This window comes from Calypte anna, chromosome 7 (assembly GCF_003957555.1).
Source record: "Calypte anna isolate BGI_N300 chromosome 7, bCalAnn1_v1.p, whole genome shotgun sequence".
NCBI classification, from domain to species: Eukaryota; Metazoa; Chordata; class Aves; order Apodiformes; family Trochilidae; genus Calypte; species Calypte anna.
Genome location: NC_044253.1, coordinates 38,331,188 through 38,350,982, shown reverse-complemented (window position 1 = coordinate 38,350,982; position 19,795 = coordinate 38,331,188). Strand labels below are relative to the sequence as shown.

At 41.4% G+C, this 19,795-nt stretch overlaps 1 protein-coding gene across 1 annotated transcript in view; it reads right to left on the bottom strand.

Moving 5' to 3' along the window:
• Window positions 1-678: 678 nt before the first annotated feature.
• Window positions 679-19,795, bottom strand: part of COL3A1 (collagen type III alpha 1 chain) — a 51,314-nt gene continuing 32,197 nt past the window's right edge. The window contains exons 20-51 of the mRNA XM_030453983.1: window positions 19,566-19,673; window positions 18,428-18,481; window positions 18,194-18,292; window positions 17,303-17,356; window positions 16,888-16,986; window positions 16,685-16,738; window positions 16,519-16,572; window positions 15,916-15,969; window positions 15,524-15,577; window positions 15,211-15,255; window positions 15,021-15,119; window positions 14,813-14,920; window positions 14,192-14,245; window positions 13,192-13,245; window positions 13,034-13,087; window positions 12,405-12,458; window positions 11,695-11,802; window positions 11,485-11,538; window positions 10,923-10,976; window positions 9,415-9,576; window positions 9,212-9,319; window positions 8,454-8,561; window positions 7,247-7,300; window positions 6,956-7,063; window positions 6,330-6,383; window positions 6,113-6,220; window positions 4,921-4,974; window positions 4,611-4,718; window positions 3,959-4,241; window positions 3,167-3,354; window positions 2,748-2,990; window positions 679-1,866 (exon numbers count right to left, since the gene is read on the bottom strand). Of these exons, the coding sequence (XP_030309843.1) occupies window positions 1,720-1,866; window positions 2,748-2,990; window positions 3,167-3,354; window positions 3,959-4,241; window positions 4,611-4,718; window positions 4,921-4,974; window positions 6,113-6,220; window positions 6,330-6,383; window positions 6,956-7,063; window positions 7,247-7,300; window positions 8,454-8,561; window positions 9,212-9,319; window positions 9,415-9,576; window positions 10,923-10,976; window positions 11,485-11,538; window positions 11,695-11,802; window positions 12,405-12,458; window positions 13,034-13,087; window positions 13,192-13,245; window positions 14,192-14,245; window positions 14,813-14,920; window positions 15,021-15,119; window positions 15,211-15,255; window positions 15,524-15,577; window positions 15,916-15,969; window positions 16,519-16,572; window positions 16,685-16,738; window positions 16,888-16,986; window positions 17,303-17,356; window positions 18,194-18,292; window positions 18,428-18,481; window positions 19,566-19,673 (3,039 nt within the window). The 3' untranslated portion in view covers window positions 679-1,719. The remainder of the gene's footprint in view (window positions 1,867-2,747; window positions 2,991-3,166; window positions 3,355-3,958; window positions 4,242-4,610; window positions 4,719-4,920; window positions 4,975-6,112; window positions 6,221-6,329; window positions 6,384-6,955; window positions 7,064-7,246; window positions 7,301-8,453; window positions 8,562-9,211; window positions 9,320-9,414; window positions 9,577-10,922; window positions 10,977-11,484; window positions 11,539-11,694; window positions 11,803-12,404; window positions 12,459-13,033; window positions 13,088-13,191; window positions 13,246-14,191; window positions 14,246-14,812; window positions 14,921-15,020; window positions 15,120-15,210; window positions 15,256-15,523; window positions 15,578-15,915; window positions 15,970-16,518; window positions 16,573-16,684; window positions 16,739-16,887; window positions 16,987-17,302; window positions 17,357-18,193; window positions 18,293-18,427; window positions 18,482-19,565; window positions 19,674-19,795) is intronic.

Sequence of the window (19,795 nt, the reverse complement as noted above, 5' to 3'; positions counted from 1 at the left end):
ATAATATATATTTTTATACATTATATAAGTATATACTATATATTATGTATTATATAATATATTACTGTATATCATGGCTATAATATATTATATAATAAATACAATAACTTGATAAATACTATATACTTGATAAATTAGTGGTGCTATTTGTTCATGTGGCATTCAGTCATGCCCACCTTGATATTGCCTTTCTGCTCTTCAGGTCTGCCCAGACCCTCCCCATTTTGGTTCTCCCTGAGCACCTCCAAATTCCAGAGTGCCAGAGCAGGGCACCACAATCTGCTGAGGTCCCTTAAAAGAAAACAACAAAAGCACCAGCATTTCTCTGCCCGATTTTCCTGCTTGCTCCACTCTAGGAAGTATTCTTAGAGGATGCCTGCACCGTGATAATCACTGGGCTGCAGCTCAAGCTTTAATGGTGATTGCATGTTCTTGAATTCTTGCTATGAGCTGGGGCTGACGGAGTTGTGTGGTGCCAATGGCCATGAAAATACATCAAGATGCTTCTCTTGTCAGCTGTGCCTGCACTAGAGGAGGCCCTGAGGCCAGTTCTTCAGCCAAGGTTTCCTTCATTATCTTAGAGAAATCAGTTACAGTGATGCCAGAGCTGCGTCCTGCCTGGCCAAGTTGTTTGAGGAAAAGAAGAGAAAGAAAACAGTAAAATAAATTTTAAAAAGCCAGTTTTATGAAACAAGGAATTTTATTAAGATATTTTATTATGTGTCTCTGTAAGGAGTAGACCAACGACCATATAAAAGCTTACAAAGATGGTTAACCTTCAACACTATAAATGTGTTAATGTGACAGAAGTAGTTCACAATTTTGCTTCTTTATTGACTTTTACAGAGTGAAGGGAGAAAGTTCTCAGCTGTGACATTCCAATGATCATCTTTGCCAGGAGACATTTACAATTGCTTTTAATCCTTTACCTCTTTTTATTTTATTTTGTTTTTTTTTAAGCAAGTCAATAACCCCGACTTGCAGAGTTAGGAGTGAAAAATACATTTAGCACCATCATATTAATCTTTTACACTTCCCTAATTTTAGTGGTCTTGACCAGCAATGACAGGAAAGTAGAGAAGCACCTTTGATAACAGAATACAATCCAACAAGAGAATTATGGTGACTACTGACATGAAGGTATTCAACTGTGAGTATGCACTGTACTCTTTCACAGCTAATCAGTACAGAAATAGGCAGTTTTGTACCAAATTGTTCCACTGAATGGGTTTTTGACAGATTTGTTTGATGTTTGGTTTGACTCATCAGACACATCCCAGTTTCTGTCCGTGTTGAGGTAGTTGAAACAGGGAGCACTTCTGAGCTTCATGGACTGCATCTCAGCAAGAAGGGTAAACTTTGGTACTGGGAGCAATCAGTGCTTGGGAACTTGGCTAACATTCAACTAATAGAACACAGTGTTGTTTTATTAAGTGTTGAAGTTGTATTAATAGCACCACGGAGACAGGTTTTGAAGATGGAATTTGGTAAAAAAAAATAGAGCAAAAAAAAAAAAAAGCATTTTTACTGTACTTTGTGTAATAGCAAAAAAAAAATATAACCCTTGATATCAAATTGATTTTTTTCCCCCAGAAATTTTGTTAATAAATAACTGGGATACAGATGGTCACCTGTACTAGCTGACAAGGCTAAAACAAAGGAGCACAGTTGGAGTGTGAATCTGTTTGCTGGGGTTTCAGAAAGAGCAGGTTCTTTGGTTTATAAGAAGCAGACCGGGCCAACGTCCACACCAAACTCCTGATCAGGACCACCAATATCCAGAGGTGCAATATCAATCACGGGCAACCTCATTGTCTTGCGTGTTCTGTATTCAAAGACTGTTTTACCCCATTCACCTGTGTGTTTCTGTGAAGGTAAAAAGAAGAGAAAAAAAAAAAACAACAAACCAAAAACAACACATTAGAGAGATCCACGTTGGGCTACGTGAAAGTCACCCTATACTTTAGTGGATTACAGCCTTGGCCTTCCCATTTTATAGAATCATAGAATGGGCTGGGTTGGAAGGGAACTCAGAGCTCATCAAGTCCAAGCCTTGATCCACTCCCGCTGCAGTTCCCAGCCCATGGCACTCAGTGCCACATCCAGGCTCTTTGGAAAGATCTCCAGACACGGAGAATCCACTACTTCCCTGGGCAGCCCATTCCAATGTCTGATCACCCTCTCCAGAAAGAAATTCTTTCTCATCTCCAACCTAAACCTCCCCTGGCACAACTTGAGACCCTTTGTGCCCTCTTGTCTTGCTGAGAGTTGCCTGGGAAAAGAGCCCAACCCCCCCCTGGCTCCAACCTCCTTTCAGGGAGTTGTAGAGACTTGGGGGACACCACAGCCGCCATTTTGGACACCACAGCCGCCATTTTGATGCAGCCCCGTTCAGCACCACTCTCTGGGCCCGGCCCTCCAGCCAGTTCCTAACCCAGCACAGAGTGCCCCTGTTTAAAGGTGTTCCCTCCACACTGTGAAAACTGTTTGCAGCCTCTGTAGAAAGGAACATGTAGACAGACTCTTTGCATGTCTGGACCTTCCAGGTGAGGTCTTGTGGGGGGTTTTGCTCGACTGAGTTTTAGAATTGGCCCGGGATGGGATCAGAACTCATTCCCTGGGATTTCACTGTATCAGCCTCTAACTGTGGCTCCAAAGCCAGGAGGTACCCGTGCAGCACTTCCTTTGCTGTGGGTTGAGTCCTCTAGAGGGAATGATTTCTTAAACTGCCAGTCTTGTTTACTTACAGAGCAGCCATCTTCCAGAACAGCGTATGTGAATTTGCTGTTTCCTTCAGCCTTGATCTCACTTTCCGTGGAGCTCATCAGTTTCAGAGCTTTTTTAACATTTCCACTGGCATGATCCAGGTAGGCAATGCTGTTCTTGCAGTGGTAGGTGATGTTCTGGGAGGCACGGCTGGAGAGGATGCGGAGGAAGGACAGCTGGACTTCTGAGACATCCTCTGGAAGGTCAGGATCTCCATAGCTGAACTGGAGAGTACAAAGCAACAGTTTTTATTTAATCACCTTTAAAGCGAGTCCAACTCGTTACTATTTCACACACTAAAAGTTTAGCTTAGGTTGATTTCAAGATTATTTATTAGATGTATGCCAGCACAGTATTTGTACTACCTTTCTTCTGGCTGTTAGCTCTGGTAATTTCTTACCTGGAAGCCTCCACTCATAGATTCTCCAAACCAAACATGTTTTTTTCCACTGTTTTCGCTGGTCCACCAGTTTTTCCTTGGCACAGTTCTGGGGTTAGCACTGAGGCATGTCTCACCAGTGTCCATATTGCAATATACTTTAATAGCATCCATCTTGCAGCCTTGGTTAGGATCAACCCAGTACTCCCCTAGAATTAAAAAAAAACAACAAACCAACCCAAAAAACATGTTAAGGGGCTGAATGTATTTGGAGAAGGAGCTGACTGCATGATTGGTGAAGCTAATTTCCATGCCAGATTCCTGAGCCAAATTAGGAAGCATATTCATTTAGACAGAAGAGAGGCCACAGAAAAATAAGATGATATTAAAATATACTGAGTTCATGTGAATAAGTGAATGGGACTGACATTTAAAAAAATATATAGAACTTAGAGTGTCATGGGTGGTTTTTTCACCATCAAATTATTTAAACAAATGGTCGTTTATAAGCATGTGAGAAGATGTCCCTGCTCACTGCAGAGGGGTTGGACTAGATGACCTTAAGAGGTCCCTTCCAACCCAAAGTGTTCTGTGATTCAATGAGTGAAATTAAATTCTGTGTGTAAATGCACAGAAAGATCAAGTTTAAACCTTTTACTACATCTATCATCTTTATCATGAGATTTACTTTAGAAGAAAAAAATAATCAAATTTTATAGCAAGTATCAGCATTTAAATACTAAAGACAAAAACATTAAGGAAAAGAAAAAATCAAGATGGTCTGGAATTAGTGAACATAAAACCCTAACATACCACTCTTGAGCTCAGGATGGCAGAATTTCAGATCTCTGCAGTTCCGAGCTGGATTCTTCCTTGAGCCATCAGGACTGATGATGTTTTCTATCTGGTTGTTGATGGATTTCATTGTAGAGATGATGTCACCCAGACTGAGGTCACCTTCTTTGGGCTCATCTCGATATTCATACCCGTAGCCGAATGGACCTTTTTCACCAGCACCCAAGGCAGCTGCACCACCACCACAACATGGACCAGGAGGACCAGAAGGACCAGGAGGCCCAGGCTGACCTGGTGGGCCCTAAAAAAATAGAAAATTAGCAAAGATAGCACTGAGTAGAGGTCACAGGCTATAACTAAAAGTCTGCCCGGGGCCTCATCATAAAAACTGAGAATTCTTGCATAAGCAACCAATTAATTTATTCATTAAATAATAGTACTTGCTATGTATAAACATCTGCTAGACTTTCCAGGTCTTTATTTTTCTAAAATTAGACTTTTTTTTGTTCCTTTTGTTAAAGTTTAGCCCCAGTAGTTAGATACATCCTGCCACAAGTGCTGTCCACAAACTGCAGGATTTTCTAAGGGAAAGATTTAAATGGGACAGCACCCTGTGTTTCATAACTGATCCCTGAAGATTTGGTTTTTTGAGGGTGCACAAGTTACTTACTGCAGGGCCACTTTCTCCTCTGTTACCACGGGGGCCAGGGGGACCAATTGGACCTGGGTAGCCACTTCTACCATCTTTTCCAGGTGGCCCAGATGGTCCTGGGGGACCCTAGAAACAATATTGAACACAAATAATATGGTCAAAATACCTTACCAGATAGTCTCAAGTTCAAAAATACTTTCTGAGTATTTCTATGCAATTTATCAGGTCTCCTTCTTCAAGCTCTTGCCTATTAAGATGGACACTTAAAGAAATAATATATTTAAACAGTCTGAGTCTTCCTTCCAGTTATGCTAAGACTTTGTCTTACCCTTGCACCTGAAGCTCCTGGACTTCCAATTGCACCTTGAGGACCCAGGGGACCCTATAAAGAAAAGTTAAGTGAGTCAGTCACACACCTTCCAGTAATAGTTTGTGTTTAGCTGGGGGTACCTTGGGTAGAGACATTGAAACATCTTTGAGATGATATGAAACTCTTCTTTATAAAGAGCATATGTCAGCTATGAGAAAGAATGGTTGCCATTCTTTAACCAGAAAACGTTATATCATCACTATATGAAACAACAATAATAATGCAGTATCATCCAAAATACAGGAAAGTGGATGACACTTTATATTCATAAGAACAGAAAGCTCTTAGCTAAACATGCTGCACTTTAATATAAAATCATATTACCAGTAAAGTTATTTGAATAATTTGGTTATTTGCACTCATGGTTTTGAATGCATTAAAAAATTTGCTATATGTATGCACCACAAAGAGGTATGCTTAAAAAATTGTTGATCATCTTGCTGTCAGAGTATAAATGAGAATTTATCAGCTGTTTTTAAACTCATGAGTGTGTTGTTAAATAGGTTGGTACTGGTAGCATTTCTAGTTAACCCTGCCATCATTTGCTACCAATGGAAGGTAACCAGGTGAATTTTGGGTCACTTGTATGCTGAGTGCTATTGATAGCTCTTTTCAATATGAATCCCACTTAAAATCTGTACTTGTCAGAACTTCCTAGGACATGCCTGACTATTGCCCTTTGGCCATCAAAAACTGTTCAAAATGTTAATCCGTGGTCACAGTTCAGTAGTTTACAGTTTGGTGCCCATTTTGCCCTATTATTAATTAAAGATGCGTGGCAGGAGAGAGGTATTTGGACCATGGGCATCTTCCTCATGGATTTAGTTGTGTCTGTTACACTTTAATCAGGAACAGCATATATAAATGAAAGGGAAAAGTGTTTGTTGCAAGCAAAGGCAGACCTGTAGCAGGAAGGGATTTTAGAAAACCCAGTTTTAGCTCCTAGCAGCTTCTTCCAGTTCTTTGACACTTCTCTCAGGATGGTTCAGAGAATCCAGACTTTTGAACACATTTGACAATCAAATTCATGAGTTCTTTATAATTTGCTTTTCTTTTCTTGGTAATTTAGTTAAGGCTAACTAGTTACCTGGGACAGAAGCCACAGGAACTAAAACCAGCTACAGTTCCCATCCTGATGCAAAATACTCACAGGAGGACCAGGAAGACCAGGGGTACCAGGAAATCCTCTGTGACCCTTTATGCCATTGCTGCCTCTTTCACCAGTTTCACCCTTGTCACCACGAGGACCTTGAGGACCCTTTCAGAGCAGATTCACAACAGAAGGGATACACAAAGAAATAAGAAAAATGCCCATATAAAGGGGAAAGGTGAATGTAAAGTATCACAAATGCTTTAATATGACTTACAGCAGGACCTCGAGCACCAGCAGGACCAGCAGAGCCAGGAGGGCCAGGTGGACCCTGTGACACAATAAGAATAAGAGGTCACGGATCACTTGGTGTTGACTAAAACACCTTTTTAATTCCAGGTAAATAGTGGTCAAAGGCAGCAGCTGCTGGAAACACACTACATCATCAGGAAGAATTCTGGTGATTGCTCTTTTCTATCAGTGTCAGTCTTAGCTGCTTGTAGGCACTGTTCCATACCACTGGAACCCTTCTTTGTTTTGTGGAGTGCTCAGTGCTCAAGGTGTGCTGGCATCAGCACTTCACAGAAACAACTTGAAGACTCTCACAGTTACTCCCCTGGTTTCCATAAATAACATTGTTTGTGCTACATGAGCACAAGATGGGATGGAAGTTAAGATAGAGCCTGGTGGGATGATGTGCTCTTTGGCATCCTAAGGAGTATGTGGATTTTGAGCTTCATTTATGTAATGTTTAAGAACATAAACTGTGATCTGTTCCCCCTTGATATCCCTACAGCAACAAAGTTATGATTTCTTTCAAAATTCCACTTCATTACAACATGAAATGGACTTTGCATGGGGAAGGTATGTAAGCAAGCAGTAAGCTTTTTACTTTGGTCTTACCTGAAATCCTCTTTCACCAGCCTTCCCAGGTGCTCCTGTGTTACCTGCAGGTCCTGGGTGACCAGGAGGTCCTGGAGGGCCAGGAGAGCCATTTTCACCACGGTCACCCTGCAGACAGTCACAGTTGACAGGAGAGTAAATTTAATGTTTTTCAGAACTTTAGAGTAAAGGGTTTATTCAGTGAAGCAAAGAGATTCAAAGAATAAATTAGGTTGCACAGAAGCACCTACATACGTTGTCACCTCTACATAATATTTATTTGGCCATCTAAAGATATTGGTGACTCCTTACTTTGCCTCCTGGGGATCCATCACGTCCAGGCAATCCATCTGAGCCAGGGTTACCCTGGAAAAGAAGAGTGGTAGAGTTTGTTCATAACCTGGGTGACAAATAGATAGCTTTCCAGTAAGTTTAAATAATGCTTGAGAAAGAAAACTGTCTAGAAGGAAAAGTTCCTGGAGGTGGAGGGGCCCCTAAAAGATCTATCAGACCTGCACTATTCTGTAGATGTGCAGGCAGAGCAGCCTCTTGGTCAGAGACAGAGAAACAGGGTCCACAGGTAGTGGTGCAGCAGAGACTGCAGGCTAGAGCACCTGAGGTGTGGAACCTCATCAAGTTCAGCAAGACCAAGTGCCAGGTCCTGCGTGTGTGTCAGGGCAATCCGAAGCACTGGTGGAGTCTGGGCAGTACCTGGCTTGAGAACAGCCCTGAGGAAAAGGACTTGGGGGTGCTGGGGGATGAGAAGCTCAACATGAACCATCAGTGTACACCTGCAGCCCAGAAAGCCAATCTCATCCTGGGCTGCATCAAGAGAAATGTGGCCAGTAGGTCAAGGGAGGGGATGTCCCCCTCTGCTCTGCTCTTGTGAGACCCCACCTGGAGAACTGTGTCCAGTTTTGGAGCCCCTATTACAAGAAAGACATGGATGTGCTGGAGTGTGTCCAGAGAAGGGCCAGGAGGATGCTCAGAGGGCTGGAGCAGCTCTGCTGTGAGGACAGACTGAGAGAGTTGGGGTTGTTCAGTCTGGAGAGGAGAAGGCTCTGAGGAGACCTTGTTGTGGCCTTCCAGTGTCTGCAGGGACTACAAGGAAGCTGGGGAGGGACTTTTTAGGGTGGCAGGAAGTGAGAGGAGCAGGGGGAATGGATTCAAACCAGAGGAGGGGAGGTTTAGGTTGGAAGTTAAGAAGTTCCTCACCATGAGGGTGGTGAGACCCTGGCACAGGCTGCCCAAGAAGCTGGTTGAAGCCCCATCCCTGGAAGTTTTTAAGGCCAGGCTGGACAGGCTCTGAGCAACCTGATCTCAGTGATGTCCCTGCCCATGGCACAGAGGTTGGACATAGAAGATCTTTAAAGTCCCTTCCAACCCTGACGATTCTCTGATTCTGTGCCATCTGCTCAGGCACTTGAGGGATGCTTTGTGGACCTTAAAGCATTTTTAGTCCCTGAATCTCCTGTTTGTAACTCAGGAGCTAGCAGGAAGGTGTAACACATCCACTCACATCTCTGCCAGGCTCTCCAGGTAAGCCTCTTTGTCCAATGGGACCTTGTGGACCAGGAGCACCACGTTCTCCTGGGATACCATTGGTGCCTGGTTTACCATCTTCACCCTGAACAAAAAAAAGATTTAATTGCAGATAATGGACTTATGAAATACCATCAGAATCTTGATCTTTAATTAAATATACAGTGGTTATGAAGGAGACCTAATAAAGTGACTGACTTTAGGGATTGGGAATACTCAAAATAAGAAAGATTCAAACTTGCCCAAACTGATTTCTTTCCTTTGGTAGTAATATTCATGGAAGACCACTGAACCCAAGGAACATTCCCTATGGTTTTGTCAACTAAGAAATAATAAATGGGGGGTCTGTCTATTCTTATGTGCCCCAAAACAACAACCAGAGAGGTTAACAGAAATAGTTAGCCTCACATCACCTTTTCTTGCTTTGTATTTTCTTACTGGTTTTGCTATCTCAAGAAGAGCTTATAGCCCAATGCCCTCTTTAGTTGGGTGAAACTGGTTATGTACTGCTAATTAATCTGATCCAGGACCCTTGGTGATAAAGATTAAAAACAACCTCACATCCCATAGCTTGTAACCTGTCGTTTTAAAGCCTGATCTAAGGGATGTAAACAAGAATAAGTGCAAATTCTCTGCCCTCAGGACTAAAAATGCAACACATTCTTTTTTTAAAACACAAAGGTGTCCTTAGCAGCTGGGTTGGAGCTGAGGCTGTGCTGCAGTGGATGCACTCACCCTGGCACCTGCTGCTCCAGGAGGGCCACTGGGGCCACGCAGCCCTGGCAAACCCGTGTTGCCCCGGCCACCAACAATGCCTTGAGGTCCTGGTTCTCCTGGTGCCCCCTGTTTAGGAAAAGGGCAAATCAGTAAATACAGGGGATCCTCAAAGGTAACCCTTGTCACGGAGCAGACCTGTCCCTTGCTGGATGTCTACTTACCCTTTCTCCTCTTGCACCTGGTGGTCCTTTTTCACCTGGTGGACCAGGCTCACCTCTTGTTCCTGCAGGTCCTGGACCACCAGGAGATCCAGAGCTACCAGGGGGTCCAGGAGGCCCATCCTTGCCAGCAGGCCCTGCATTACCAGGGGGACCTGGGCTACCCTAAAAGGAATTTTAGAGAAGAGCATGAGCTGTGGTACATAACACAGTAGCAGACATTTATTTGCTGCTCTTGGTCTTTCCTCATGGAAACCAAGCAGCCCTGGTTCGTTGCCTGAAGGTGGGTTTAGGGTCCTCCTAAATCTCATGGACCCAAATAGGATCTGGTCTTAAAGAGACAATTCTTTCAGCTACCACTTTAAACCTTTTATCTTTTTCTCCCTGCTGTCTGGACACAGGGTTTGCATAACATGACTCATGCCTGGTTGGGATGCTCAGTTTTTGTACTGCCTCCCTCACAGGACAGATATTCCTCACCCAGGGCTCTGCCAGAGATTTGAAATAGTTGCAGACACCTCAAAGGTGGTGTTTGGACACATGCAGAGTGAAATGTCTTTCATTAAAACCCTTAGCTTAGCCAATCAATGGAAATAATTGTGTTATCTTTAAAAGTAGCTCAAAAATTGGAAAAAAAATAAAAATCCCACTTTTTCTTTTTATTTAGCAATATTCCAATTTGCACCTGTCTGTCACTGTAGGACAAAAACCAAACATCTATTTATTCAAATATAAAAGTTTTTTACCTCATATCTTGGTTAATGTACAAGGCATAGCTTAATATTGATTTTAAGCTAAAATCTATTGTATTCTTTGTATTTTCTTAATTCTTAAATGATCAAAAATCAGAATCTTATTTTTACTATAATAATCACCCTGGGTTCATGTTGAACATGCATGGATATTGTGAAACAGCTTTTCTTCACACACAGTGTATAAGGCATTGGGATGAGTTAATGCAGCAGCATCCATTTTTATATTAGGACACTGCAGACTCTTAGATCCAACTGCAGATATAGGCCATAAAATAAAGGAGAAAATTTTCCCCACGTATTTTTCTGAACTTCTCTAATCAGATTTAATAATCCTTTTCCATTTAATTCTAGAGGCAACTAAAAAAATTCTCAACAGTGATCTCCAAAATGTACTTTTGAGACTGTGTACAAGTTTAAGATCCTTAACTGAGAAAGGGAGAAGACAGAATATCTACCACCAACAGAACTATTGAAGGATCTGATCCAGGAGAAGGACTCTACTAACTCTGATGGGCTTTGGGAAGCAAACCAGAACAGGAGTATCAAGAGGGTAAGTGAATGAGTTGTTATTCCATGGGAAATTAGAGTTGTAAACCCTCTTTTGCAGAAGTTTTTCCTAAATGCAAACACTATATTCAGGATGCCTTTGCTGATGTTACATTCATGGCAAGGTGCATGCAGCTTATTGCAGTTTAATATATTAATGTACATCCAAATGCATCCAGGAGATAAGAAAAAGGAGATAGGACAACTCACATTGCTTCCAGGGGGACCAGGGAGACCACGAGCACCAGGGAAACCAGCAGCACCCTAAGAGAAATCAATACTTTTAGTTGTCATTTTCTGAAGGCTGGGAATACATGACCAAGTGCATTTTTATACAGCAGCTGACTTGGAATTATGTTATCTGTTGTATAAAACCTAAATTAAATGTCCTGGGACTGAAGAAGTTCACAATTATTATTTTTTTAATCTTCTTAATTATTTTCTGGGGGGATGTCAGGTCTCATATGTTATCCAAAGCTGAGCTAATGGGCTCTGGGAAGCTTGGCAAAGATGGCATGTAAATTTACTAAGTGCTGAGATAAGCCATTTAATAGCTTTGGGTCATTGTGCCAAAAGTTATTTTTGCACCTTATGTTAAAATGAATGTAGTCCAAATCACTGAACACCCAGACTTTAATTGCTCCTTCTGAAACACTTTAATTACTCTTGAACTGCAGACATTAAAGTCACTGAAGGTCTTGCTTTTCATTTACATCACATTTATTGCAACAGATCAGTCATTTATCAGTGACTAACTCAAAGAGATACTCACAGGGCCTCCAGGAGACCCGCGTTCTCCTTTTGTTCCTTGGGGACCAGGTGGACCCTACAGAGAAGGAAACAGATCAAGTGAATGATTTGATAAACAAATTAAAATCATAGGAAGTGCCACTGAGTTTCAGGCAGTTCAAATGCTTGCACCTTGAGGCTGAGGGAGAACTGAAGAAACCTCTTTATACAATGAGGAAAAGCCAAAACTTACTGGTGCACCAGGACCACCTTGTGGACCTGCAGCTCCAGGGGGTCCAGCCTCTCCTCTCAGACCAGGTGGGCCTCTCTCTCCTTTCCCACCAGGCTCTCCATTTTGGCCCTGTAGAAAAGTTATGGTTACATTATGACCAAAAACAAAAAAAACAAACCAAAAAAACCCCAATGATATCACTGTGAGGAGAAACCCTATCCTGATGTTCTCCTGCAGGGAATTTAAATATTAAATGAAATGTAAATTCAGTTGAACTCTATTGGTTTACCAGTGCATGAAGGGAAGAATACAGACATGTTGCTCCATGTGTGACTGAGTACAGGAAAATAATGAATCATAGGATTGTTCAGGTTGGAAAAGACCTTTACCATCATCAAGTCCAACCATCCACCCAACACTGCCAAGCCCTAAGCCATGTCCCTATCATGATGTTTTCTTGTGCTTCATGATATCCAGTATTTTTCTCACCAGTCAGCTAGATTTCAGAAGCCAGTAACATTTTATCTATTTTTTTAATTGGTGCTTTCCCTTCTGAACATTGTCCCAATTAACTGGAGTCTTCTGTAATCATCTGCACCTCTCCTAACTCAGATGCATGTAGCAGGAATGTGTGTTAAAGGGGTTACAGCAGACCTTTCTGAGATGTGGATCAACTGAGAGAAACTAAAACCTGGTAATCACATTCAATTGCTGTTGAGTATTATACTTACTGGAGCTCCAGGGAAGCCAGCAGGCCCAGGAAGACCTTGTTCTCCTCGTTCACCCTGCAGAAAACAGCAGGGAATGAGCAAGTGAAGGTATTACACAGACAGTCTTCACTTTACAAGTTAGAGAATGCTCAAAGTTTTGTTTTCCCAGCCCTTGGAGGAAAAAACCAAACAAACCACCCAAACTAGCAGTTGCTCCTGAGCTCTGTTCAGGAATGTCCTGGTCATCTCCTAATTACCTGAAGTGTGACAACCCTCATTTACACCTGTATAAACCCTCAGCACAACCTGTGCTGTTCCCCAGATCCTACTGAGATCCAAATGAGATGTTTTACCAGGTTAAAATAGAAATACAAGCATATGAATATTCTGAAAAGTTTACTTAACTGTAAGGCAAGATACAAACAACCATTGCTCTCACTTGCCCTGTCACTGCAGCCTTCTGCCCCCTTTACAGTGTTGGAAACACTGGTTTTATGCAGTTCTTAACCCCTCTGAATCCCAAGGCTCAACAGGAGCACAATATTCTTAGTTTATGTTGAACTCGAGCCCCAGGTGTTCCTGAATGTGTAGGGACAACACTGCTGTCTGCACTGGGAAAGCTGTAGTGCAAGGGAAGGGCTGTCACTTACAGGACCACCACGGGAGCCCATTGGACCTGGGGCACCTGCTGGACCAGTCTCTCCCTGTAAGGAAGAAGGATGGTTACTGGGTGTTTGTCTTCTCCCCCTGTGGCAAACACCAGTGTGCCAGTTTGCAGTATCAAACACAGCCAGGGAGGGTGCTTCACCTTATCTCCAGGTGGGCCTGCAGGACCAGGAGGGCCAATGGGACCAACGTTACCCTGAAGAATTAGAAAACATTATATTTTGGATCAAAATATGACAAAGTTAATGCCTCCTTTTGGCTGGTGGCATTTATATTTCAGTGTAAGCAGGTTGTTAAAGATATTTAAATGGAAGTAAACCTGCAATGCCCGTGTGCTGTACACTGTGTTTTGGGCTGGCAGTGAGATCACACCATTTTATGGTGTGAGATATCTCCAGTTGATTTCACCTCTTTTTTTTTCCCCCATCACCTAATCCCACTCCCAAATCACCTGATTTTAATGGGTCTCTTTCAATGATAGATCTCTTTCAATAGGAGTTATCCACTGCCCTAACTTCTCACATAGATACACTCAGCATCTCTTGTCTAACTTCCTGACTTCTCTCTTGAGAACTGGATGCATACCTGATGGCTTGAAATACATTTTTATGTTTCCCCTAACTCACACAAGCTGCATTTTTATATTTTTCATCCCTCAATGTTTTGATGTATATATGCTTCTGTGTAGTCACTGGGCATATGTATATATTTCAAGTACCTATTTTATGTGTATATGCCATGCAAATGTATAAATGTGCCACAGAGTGACCTACAGAAGGATTCTATATGAGAATAAATACTATCATGATGTCTTTTTGTGCCTTGTTATCAATATTTTCTCTACTTTTGTATCAGTATTTTCCCCTCCTAGATTCGTCCCAAATAATTGTAAAGTTCTGCTTGTAAAAAAATGTATTTTATATTGATAATCAAGCTGTAATCACTAAAAAAAAACCAACCCCACCTAATATTAAGCCTAATTTAATTCATGAAACCAGATTTGCACTGCTGGAATGAACTACAATGGGATTACTACTTTACCTCTCCTAGAAAGTATTTCTTCATTGTAAGTTTACTCATGTCCTACGTGTAGGGTATGTGAAATTAATTGATAAACTGTTAAATGTCTAAAAAGTACTCACTCTCTCTCCTCTTGCACCAGGAATGCCATCAGCACCTTTGCCACCAGGTTCTCCCTAGTAAGCATAAGAAGTAAAAAGCAGGAGCAAAAGAGTAAGTATAAAATAAACATCAAGGGGAGAGAAAAGGAAGAATTAAAACATTAATATGGAGTGGATCTCCAACTGAGGGTATCTCAATAAACAGTTTTCATTATTGTGATTAGGGATGACATTTTGCCCAGTATTCAGCATCAGGTCCTGAATACTTTGATGGGAAAAACCCCAGACTGAGTAAAAAATGGAGCCTATGGCAAACTGTTTGCTCATGGTCTGAACTATTCTCATTGTTCATTTGCTGCACTAGAACCATGTTGATGTCACCCCTCCCCAGGACAAAATACATAGCATATATTAACTGCATATATCCCAACAAAGCAAAATATGTAGCATATATTAACTGGCTGAAAATACCTATGGTTTTTTTTTTAGACTGTAGGGCCCATATCACACTGCCAAAGCAACTGCACAGTCAGAACCTCTCAAATCAATCCAGAAGAGAAGACAGGAACAAACCCAGGGCGTTGTAAGGAGCTAACACTGATTGAGCATAAAATTGGCAGAGGGTGTGTGTGGGTGTGTTACCTTATCTCCTTTTGGTCCAGGACTTCCAGAAGCTCCTCTTTCTCCTGGCATTCCCTGTAAGCCAGGCAGCCCTGTGCCTCCAGGAGGTCCAGGGGGCCCAGGAGGACCCTAAAGAATAACGAGGATTAGAAAAGAATCTAAAACTAAAAACCAAAACCAAACCTGAATTATGCACATAATAGCAGGAAGCCTGCAAATCTGTGGGTACCTTGGCACCTTCTGAGCCAGCAGGACCTGGGCCACCTCTTGTTCCAGGAGGTCCTGGAGGACCCTGGGCACCACGTTCACCTGGGATACCATTTTCACCCTATGGCAAAGAAATGTTTTATTCTGTGCTGTCAGGCCCATCAGTTCTTAGTTCCTTGATGTAATCATAGAACTGTTGGGGTGTGATTTACCTTAGGGCCTGGGAATCCAGGGCCTCCAATTTCACCTTTTGGTCCCTGTTTATGAGAAAAACAAATGCAAGTTATCCATGTGTTTTACTCAAAGCATCTGTCCCCTGCTTGGCACCCAGTTTCTCTTGTCTATTGTTCCTTACAGCAGACTCCTATCCTCTGCAGAGAGCTGATGGCTGTCTGAAACACAATCTAGGAAGATCTTCTCATATATAGCTCATATATTCTCATATATTCCTTGTTGGTTGTTTGTGTTTTTGTGTGTGTTGGCTGTTGTTTTGTTTTGTTTTTTTTAAAAGGAACTATTTCTTACTTGTTCTCCAGGCTTTCCATTCTCTCCAGCTGGTCCTGGTCCACCAGGCAATCCCTGTATGAAGGAACAGTGTTATCATCTCTGTTACATAGATCAGTTATCTATTTTCATGTCTAAAACAAACTTTGACAGCAAGCTGTATACCCAGCTCATTTCAATGCTTTACAAAGTCAAAGGTGATAACTGGATTGCCAGAGACTTCTATTTGGCACAATCTATTGAGTGAGCCATCTGGCTTGCAATTATGAAAAGGTAAGCAATCACTTTTGAAAAGTGGCTCATCTACCCTACTTCAAAATCTGGCATTCAATTGTTTGTTAATATTTATGTGTTTGTGTCTGTTAGGCTATTTAAAAGAAGCAGAAACCAAATAAACAATAAGCACACAGCACCTGGAGGCCCGGTGGACCTGCTGGTCCTGGTTCTCCTCTCTCCCCAGAAGCACCCTAACAAAACAAAAGAGGGGGGGAAAAAAGTAAAATTTGCCTGAGAACATTTCAATATATATTTCAACCTCCACACCACCTCTAATCTATGTCTCCTTATCATGATATGATGACTACACTGGACGATCCCAAACACAAATGCATCTTGCTGTTCTTTTCACTCCAACCATTAGAAGTAATTCAGCAGACAACACTTGTGCTTGATACCAGTCTGAAAAGCTGAGAAAGGCTAAAGGAAGCTGTGCTCATCTCCAGTCTGAGGAGGTGTTAGGTACCCAAGAACTCTAACCTCACTTGTCCTTGCAACTTATACTAGGTATATACACCACTCAGCTTCCAACACAGAGTTCTGAGTAGTGATTTATTAAGGTAACATCTCAGAAGAGCTCTTTCATTTCTCTTCATAAAAGAAGATTTTTTGTACAACATTAAAAATATTTTCCTCCCCCCAGAATCCCAGTCTCTCTCTGCAGATGCCAGACCACCTTACTGACACCTAATTGTCAGACAGTAACTGAGAATTGTCTCTCATGGGACTACCACACTTACAGTAGGTCCAGGAGGACCTGGCAGGCCAACATCACCATTCTTTCCAGCAGGACCCTATGCAAAGAGAAAATGAAGATATGGTTATAGGTTGAGTCACAAAATTATTATTAACATTATGCCATGATTGAATTATTATGCAATTAAACAAAATCTTAATGAAACTTACAGGTGTTCCAGGTGGTCCACCAGGGCCTCTTTCTCCATTCTTACCTGGTGCACCCTGACAAAAGAGAACAATCACTTTTAGATTCTCTGTTTTGCTCAGGATGGAATCACTCAGAGCTGCAGCACCAGGACCCCCACTATGGAGCGATTTCACAGCTGTCTGAGGAAGCATCAGCAGAGGAGAAGTGGAGAAATATCACTCACCTCATTGCCCTTGGGGCCAGGGAAACCCATTACACCAGGCTGGCCACGTGGGCCTGGGGGACCAGGTGGACCAGAGCGTCCAGAATCACCCTGACTGCCCTGGGATAAGCAAAAGAGAAATGAAACCATAGGATCTGTTAGATGAAATTAATTAATATCCATGACTCATTAAATAGTGAGTGAGGGTGAGAGCAGGCTCGAAATACTGACATACAAGACTTGTATGGTTTGTATTGCAATGAAACTTCTGTATTTTAAACAGAGTTACATGACAAGGTTTACAGGATGTTACTGCACTATGAAGTGCTCTGCAAATTAAAAAAAAAACATATAAAAGAGATAATTAATCTGACTGTGACAGCAGCAGATAATATGGGGTGAGGGTCAGTATAAAATACTTGAGCAATGTACATACTGGAGGACCAGGTTTCCCATCACTTCCAGGGCTTCCTGGTATTCCTGGCAAGCCCTAAAATTAAAGAAAGAAAACCTGTTATTCTTCGGTTTAAAAGGTATGGTAATTAATTACAACAAACAAATACTACATATACACATATCTATGTGCATACATGCATTTTAAATTCCTTCCTTGGCTTTAACTTCTTAAATAAAGATTCAAACTCCACCCATGCCTCCCCATCCCATTAAGGAGATGTTGGAGAAAGTGAAATATTCTTTTTTGGGGGGTTTATTGATTTCTCTGAGAGTGACTGCATATAATTGAGGTATCAGACACTAATCAACATGACCAAAAACCTGTATTCTTTCATTATTTGGGAAAAGAATGGTTTCAGATGATAAAAATCAAGGGATTAAGCAATTTTACTACCTACCTCTACTAAAAAGCAACAGAATTCATAACAGATTTTAGTGAACTTGTTTTCTGGTTTTAAATATTTTTGTTAGATTATGAGTAATTAATTTTTATTTCCAGTAAAATCTTGTTTAGCTCCCAGAACCCTGCAGCCTGGCTGACTTTTGAACTTCAGTGTGTTTGTTGCCAGCAGTTGCTAATTCTTGGTGTAGCCCACAGGACGTTGCCACATTCTGTACATTTTACACAACGGGTTGTCTCAAGATTTCCTTAATATGTACAATGAAAACCTGACCAACAGCTTGTTTTAATTGCACAGAAGCAATAAATACAAGTGAAGTACTTCAGTGTATTGAAATTAATGTATAATTCAGTTATTTAAATGTTAAACTTAGTCCTCTTTAAATAATAAGCAAAATTTAGAAACATTTCAATATATTCTATGTATTCTACATCTCATTCTATAATTTTCTTGGGGATTTTCTGTCTTACTCTCATTCCAGGAAGTCCTGGGCCTCCATCTTGGCCACGCTCTCCTGCAGGTCCACTGGGGCCAGGAGGACCTGGGCTACCACGTTCACCTGCAGGACCCTGAAAAAGAGAGGTTGAAGTTCAGAGCCAGGAAATCAGCATGGTATTGAACTGAAGCTGTCCACTCAAATTCACATGGGTGAATTTGGGTTCTCCAGAGCCTTGGGTTGTATTTTTTTAGAAGAAAACTTGTACCTTTTCCCCTGGAAGCCCATTGGTACCAGGTAAGCCACGGAAACCAGGAGAGCCCTGCCAAAGGAAAGAACAAAATATGGATCATGGCTGATGTAACTTGGGTAATGACAACTGGTTTTTTTAATAAACTATTTATTATTAGGCGTAGTATTATGAAAATTAATGAAAGAAAAAGAAAGAAATAACATTTCACTGAAGAAAGAAAGTCTACATAATAATTTTCTCTTTAGCTATAACCTTCCTGTTTGCTTCTAATTCAATATTGAGAAAAGCTCAATTGCATTGTCTTATATTTATATTTACTACCTACTGTCTTCACTGCTTACAAAAAATTTGAATTATAAAATCTAATTTTCAGCCCCATTTATGTATTTACCATGCTTAATTTGTTCATTGTGCACCTTTGGTTCCCTCATAGTTTCAGCAACTACTGCAATCAGTTCTTACATTAGGAATTATAAATAGATGGGCACGATTTCTTTTGGTTTTGTTGGGAAATCTAAAATTGCAGAGACCTTTTTTATTTATTTTGTTGAATAAACCAATTCAGGAATTCCTTTGTGAGGGTGCCCTTTGGAAAGTTAGTGAACCTACAAGCCAACCAACGTGTTGGAGATAAAGATGTAATAACATAAAAGACACCCTGACAAAGCCCTTATTATTGACACCAATGACTTGTAAGATCTATTGGCAATAAAGGTGTTGAGATAAAGTTATATCCTAAATGTAGAAGAATTTGTGTTTATTTCACTTGCCAGATCTGAAGTTTTGTTGTTGTTCATTTTAATTGACTGAGAAGTAATTTTGAGATTTTTATACATTTTTTTCCCCACTGTTTATTTCTCTCAGTTTACGGTTGCTCTTCAACACAAATCTTTTGATACAACTTCCAGGAATATAAGGTAACTACTTCAATATTAAAAATATAAAAATAACTAATTTATTTCAGCCCAAGATAGATCCAAGCACTGCAATTCAGATTAGGAAGCAGACAAGAATTCTCCCAAATTTTGTCACCCACTTTCACATCTGGAGTTTGCTGAGAACTTCTACTGAGTAGAAAAAGAAGTATTCTGAACACCAGATTTCTCTGTCCCTCTGTCACCTCAGGATGTACCCCCTGGGCACAGCAGCTTACCCTCTCTCCAGGTGTACCAGGTACACCATTCTGGCCAGGTTCACCATTTGCACCTCTTTTGCCTTCCTCACCAGGAGGTCCAGGAGCACCTGGGGTGCCATTTTCACCCTGGCAACGAGAAAAAAAACAAACCAACAAAACACCTCACCAGTGAAGTCAAAAGTCTCCAAAAGAAAATCCCTGGGTTTGTAAATGGGGAGCGATTCGGGGTCCAGACTTCCTGGGTAGAA